This window comes from Poromitra crassiceps, assembly GCF_964638095.1.
Source record: "Poromitra crassiceps genome assembly, contig: HAP1_SCAFFOLD_924, whole genome shotgun sequence".
Lineage (NCBI taxonomy): Eukaryota > Metazoa > Chordata > Actinopteri > Beryciformes > Melamphaidae > Poromitra > Poromitra crassiceps.
In genome coordinates, this window is record NW_028151485.1 from 26,501 (window position 1) to 32,500 (window position 6,000).

At 43.8% G+C, this 6,000-nt stretch overlaps 1 protein-coding gene across 1 annotated transcript in view; it reads left to right on the forward strand.

The window, feature by feature from the left end:
• LOC310771642 (NLR family CARD domain-containing protein 3-like) overlaps nt 1-6,000 on the forward strand; it is a 28,907-nt gene that overhangs the window by 19,667 nt on the left and 3,240 nt on the right. Inside the window, exon 5 of the mRNA XM_083664206.1 lies at nt 78-124. Coding sequence (XP_083520332.1) covers nt 78-124 — 47 coding nt within the window. The remainder of the gene's footprint in view (nt 1-77; nt 125-6,000) is intronic.

The window sequence follows — 6,000 nt, forward strand, 5'->3', positions numbered from 1 at the left end:
GAAGGTTATTAATAAATGTCCATGTTGTTTCCATCATCAAAGAGAATCTGCTGATCTGACTTTGTTTATTCCTCCAGTGTGGACCATGGTGGAGTGCAGAGGCTGAAACCAGGTCTGAGGAAATGTAAGTGTGTATTTAGTTTGATTCATGAAAACAAAGCAACACATTCAACTAGTGAGATAGAAAGTCCATCTATGGCACAGTCTGTGACGTCCATTCATTCTGATCCTACTGTGAATCAGGGTGATGGCTGACATCATGCCTTTTCATCAACATATTTGAAAAGGAGGTGAAATGAGTGAGGCAAAGTGTGCTGTGGTCTGACCAGTCCATCTCAGATGAGCTCGGGCACGTTTCTGGATGTGGTTGATATATGGCTTCACTTTGCATGGTACATTAGAGTCTTAACTTACATTAAGATGCAGCGAGAAACTGTGTTAACTGACTGCTTTTCCCAAGTGTTCCAGAGACCATGTGGGAATATCCATGACAGAATGATGTTGGTTTTTAATGCAGTGTCGCCTGAGGAAATCAAGGGTCACGGCCATTCAATGTTAGTTTCAGCCTTCCCCTTTATGTGCAGAGATTTCTCCAGATTCTCTGAAGCTTTGGATGATATTATGGACTGTAGATGGTGAAATCCCTCAATTCCTTGCAATTGTACGTTGCAGTTGTTCACAAAGTGGTGAACTTTGCCCCCTCCTGTCTTGTGAATGACTGAGCCTTTCAGGGATGCTCCTTTTATACCCAGTGGTGTAATGTAACACAGTATTAATACTTAAGTACAGTACTTAAGTATATTTTCTGAGTATCTGTACTTTACTTGAGTATTTATATCTCTGTCAACATTCACTTTTACTCCACTACATTTCCCAAATAAAATGGATACTTTTACTCCACTACATTTCCCCCAAGCATCTTAGTTACAAACTAAAATCAGAAGAAATTGGGTAGCCTGCAAGCGATCATCAGTGCTCCTACTTTGAAAGTTACATTAATCACGATCCACACGCCATTCCAGTTGGTGGCTGTAATGCAACATAACGTCCTTTGCCAACCGCTATAAAACTCAAGAAGAAGAAATATAATACTTAATAAATACTTCCACTCAAGCCCAGGCATGTCTTTTGCTTGATTTTTTTAACAGCATTTACTTGTACTTTTACTTTCAATACTTAAAGCAGCTACGAGCAACTTTTTCGATTGTTATTAAACAGTATAAATTTAATATCAATGCATCACATCTTACCTCTAATAGTAGACGAGACCAACGCAGAGTAGTCTCGCTTGAAGCCCGAGTTAATCGGCCAGTGTTAGTCTGTCTGTGGGCAGGGCAGATCAGGAAGTGAAATGAAACGGTTTGCAGCAGCCACTTCGGCCATAACCACAAAATAACTTCCAAAAAACCTGTTAGAATATAACGAGAGATGTTCGCGAGAGTATGCGTGGCGTTCAAATTGTTTATGCTATGTTGCTAGGCAGCGCGAACGGGTGAAGGCAGTTTAGCTGCATTTCACTTCCGGGTTTCACTTCCGCGTTTATCCGGTCCGGCGGTAAGGAGAGAGAGAGAGAGAGCCACCCTGTTGACGCGAGTTTAGACAGACACAGACTTAATAATCATCTAAGGGAGCAATCTCCGATTCACACGGCTTTGGTCTCAGCTACTATTATAGGTAAGATGTGATGCATAAATATTGTAATTATACTGTTTAATAACAATCGAAAAAGTTGCTCGTAGCTGCTTTAAGTACATTTAATATCAGAAAATTACTTTTGATACTTAAGTACAGAAAATATCAGCTACTTTAAGACTTTTACTCAAGTAATATTCTAATGAGTGACTTTGACTTTTACCAAAGTCTTTTTCTGGGAAGATATCTGTACTTTTACTCAAGTATGGCTTTCGAGTACTTTATACACCACTGCTTATACCCAATCATGACACTGACCCTGTCAGGGTCTATAGAGAGGCAACGTGACCTCCTACTTCCTGCTTCAGCACTGTACCAGAGATTTTCATCCGCCATTTATTTTCCCATAGACATTTTGTAAAATGCTTTTTTAAAGTTTTGGTCAGAGTGAAATGTTCTATGGTCTCTCCCGATTCTAAATATAGCTAAACCGTTTGGTTTGATGATGTAAAACTATTTGTATAAGCATTTTACGAAATGTCTATGGGAAAATAAATGGCGGATAAAAATCTCTGGTACAGTGCTGAAGCAGGAAGTAGGCAGAGCCAGATTAACACCCCCAGGGGCCCCGGGGCACTGAAGCTCCCAGGGGCCCCCCCCCACCCATCGTCCGGATGTTTGGATGTTTTTTTGCCATATTTAGAGGAATATCTCATTTTAAATTAACATTAGTATTATACTGTTATGTTATTATTCCGTTTCTGAGATTCAGTTTCTCACTCACTCATAGGCGATTCTAGGCTTTGCAAAGAGGTAGCACCAGCAGGATAAAGATATTAGTCTGACTGGGGGGTTTCAAAGAAATGTACAAAGAAATTTTGTACATTTTAAAGTAAAATGCATGAATCTGATGCACTCTGAGAGCAAAAGGAAGAGGCTAATCTTCACATTAATATCCTCTTCACTGTGCTGTGGCTTTACAATGATGAAAAAATAATTGACATTACATTTCCAATACAAAACAGCAGAGGGTGCCGCAGCACCACAAACACCCCCACTTCCCGCGCCCCTGGTCACCACTTGCCCACAGGCATCCAATGAGACTAAATCATCAGACTTAATCTTCTTGGAAACACATTTTATTTTGTCCTGATTGGTCTTAGATTTGTGTCATAGTTCTGTGGAGCCCAACATGAGCCCGACAATTTTTTTTTTTTTTTTTTTTTTGGAGGGCCCCTTCACCCCGAGGGCCCCGGGGCACCTGCCCCTGTTGCCCTATGGTTAATCCGGCCTTGGAAGTAGGCGGTCACTTTGCCTCTCCATTAACCTGTTTACCTGTGGAATTTTCCAAACAGGTGTTTTTTGAGCATTCCTCGACTTTCCCAGTCTTTTGTTGCCTCTGTTCCAACTTTTGTGAAAGGTGTTGCTGGCATCAAATTCAGAATATGAACATTGTATGATGTGAAACACAATATTGAGCCAGGATGGACTTGAAGTTGATCAGGTAAAACATTCAATATATTTCTACTTTATTCAATTGAATATAGGTGGAAAAGGATTTGCAAATGATCACATTGTTTTTATTTAAGTTATACACAGCGTCCCAACTTTTTCTGAATTGGGGTTTTAATTTCAAATAGATTTTGCCATTCTGAAATTTCCCATTGTTTGTGTTCAAGGATTGTTTTGTCTAAATGTGAACACAAATAAAGGTAATTAAAATGTGTCTCAAGGGTGTGGAGTGTGACTTTAAGAATAAAATACATTAGTTTTCTACAGGGGAGTGGTGCTGGCCCAAACAACAGTAAAAGTAAAAAAAACAAAGGGTTTTATTACTCAAATACAAGTTAAAAATCTGCCTATTTAAAAGAGTGCAGCATACATAAGAGTTTAATGTCCAGTGTCCACTGCAGCCAAGAGTAGTGACTGTTTTGTCTCCAACAGCAGGCTGTCCTGCCGCCTCCAACTGGCAAAGAAGTGCAGAACAGAACAGACTTTAATGTCTTGCTTTCTCAGTGTATGGAGTTCATATGGAGTAGGGTAGAATCACCAGCTAAATGTAACACTGATTTAGGGAGGAGCCAAATTAAATTAATTATATAAATGCATTGCAACCAAAATCAAACCAACATGATGCAAACAAAGCAAAAAGCCAAATGAAAGAATCAACAGTCATTAAGGGCTCTTCCCTTCAGCTCCAGTCTGTTGTCCTGATGCCAGGTTTTGGAGTTAGCCTCTTCCCTTCAGCTCCAGTCTGTTGTCCTGATGCCAGGTTTTGGAGTTAGCCTCTTCCCTTCAGCTCCAGTCTGTTGTCCTAATGCCAGGTTTTAGAGTTAGCCTCTTCCCTTCAGCTCCAGTCTGTTGTCCTGATGCCAGGTTTTGGAGTTAGCCTCTTCCCTTCAGCTCCAGCCTGTTGTCCTGATGCCAGGTTTTGGAGTTAGCCTCTTCCCTTCAGCTCCAGTCTGTTGTCCTGATGCCAGGTTTTGGAGTTAGCCTCTTCCCTTCAGCTCCAGTCTGTTGTCCTGATGCCAGGTTTTGGAGTTAGCCTCTTCCCTTCAGCTCCAGTCTGTTGTCCTGATGCCAGGTTTTAGAGTTAGCCTCTTCCCTTCAGCTCCAGTCTGTTGTCCTGATGCCAGGTTTTGGAGTTAGCCTCTTCCCTTCAGCTCCAGTCTGTTGTCCTGATGCCAGGTTTTGGAGTTAGCCTCTTCCCTTCAGCTCCAGTCTGTTGTCCTGATGCCAGGTTTTGGAGTTAGCCTCTTCCCTTCAGCTCCAGTCTGTTGTGCTGATGCCAGGTTTTGGAGTTAGCCTCATCCCCTCAGCTCCAGTCTGTTGTCCTGATGCCAGGTTTTGGAGTTAGCCTCTTCCCTTCAGCTCCAGTCTGTTGTCCTGATGCCAGGTTTTGGAGTTAGCCTCTTCCCTTCAGCTCCAGTCTGTTGTCCTGATGCCAGGTTTTAGAGTTAGCCTCTTCCCTTCAGCTCCAGTCTGTTGTCCTGATGCCAGGTTTTGGAGTTAGCCTCTTCCCTTCAGCTCCAGTCTGTTGTCCTGATGCCAGGTTTTGGAGTTAGCCTCTTCCCTTCAGCACCAGTATGTTGTCCTGATGCCAGGTTTTGGAGTTAGCCTCTTCCCTTCAGCTCCAGTCTGTTGTCCTGATGCCAGGTTTTGGAGTTAGCCTCATCCCCTCAGCTCCAGTCTGTTGTCCTGATGCCAGGTTTTGGAGTTAGCCTCTTCCCTTCAGCTCCAGTCTGTTGTCCTGATGCCAGGTTTTGGAGTTAGCCTCTTCCCTTCAGCTCCAGTCTGTTGTCCTGATGCCAGGTTTTGGAGTTAGCCTCTTCCCTTCAGCTCCAGTCTGTTGTCCTGATGCCAGGTTTTGGAGTTAGCCTCTTCCCTTCAGCACCAGTATGTTGTCCTGATGCCAGGTTTTGGAGTTAGCCTCTTCCCTTCAGCTCCAGTCTGTTGTCCTGATGCCAGGTTTTGGAGTTAGCCTCATCCCCTCAGCTCCAGTCTGTTGTCCTGATGCCAGGTTTTGGAGTTAGCCTCTTCCCTTCAGCTCCAGTCTGTTGTCCTGATGCCAGGTTTTGGAGTTAGCCTCTTCCCTTCAGCTCCAGTCTGTTGTCCTGATGCCAGGTTTTGGAGTTAGCCTCTTCCCTTCAGCTCCAGTCTGTTTTCCTGATGCCAGGTTTTGGAGTTAGCCTCTTCCCTTCAGCTCCAGTCTGGTGTCCTGGTGCCATGTTTTGGAGTTAGCCTCTTCCCTTCAGCTCCAGTCTGTTGTCCTGATGCCAGGTTTTGGAGTTAGCCTCTTCCCTTCAGCTCCAGTCTGTTGTCCTGTCCTGATGCCAGGTTTTGGAGTTAGCCTCTTCCCTTCAGCTCCAGTCTGTTGTCCTGATGCCAGGTTTTGGAGTTAGCTGTACTGTGGCTCATTATGTGGACCTGTATCACCTCCTCATGGAGCCACACACACACTGATGAATCAACATGAATCTAGACTTCACTGAAGGAGGTGAAGACACTTCCACTGTCTATCTCTTTCTCCTCCTCACTCTCGTTGTCTCCCTCTCTATTTATTTCTCTCCCTCTCTCTATCTCTCCCTCTTTCTTCCTCTCCCTCTAACTCTCTCCCTCTTTCTTTCTCTCTCTCTTTCTCTCCCCCTCTCTTTCTATCACTCTCTTTCTCTGTCTCCCCCTCTCTCTCTTTGACGCGTGATTTCTAACCCCACATAGGATAAAGCAATAACCACGCCCTGTGGCGCCGGGATTGGCCAGGAGCAACACTGGAGGGCACGCAGCCCAGCGATTTCATGAACCAACTGAATATATAGCTCTTGAGAACGGACAGCGATTTGGAGAGCGGACATTGAAATTAATTATGGT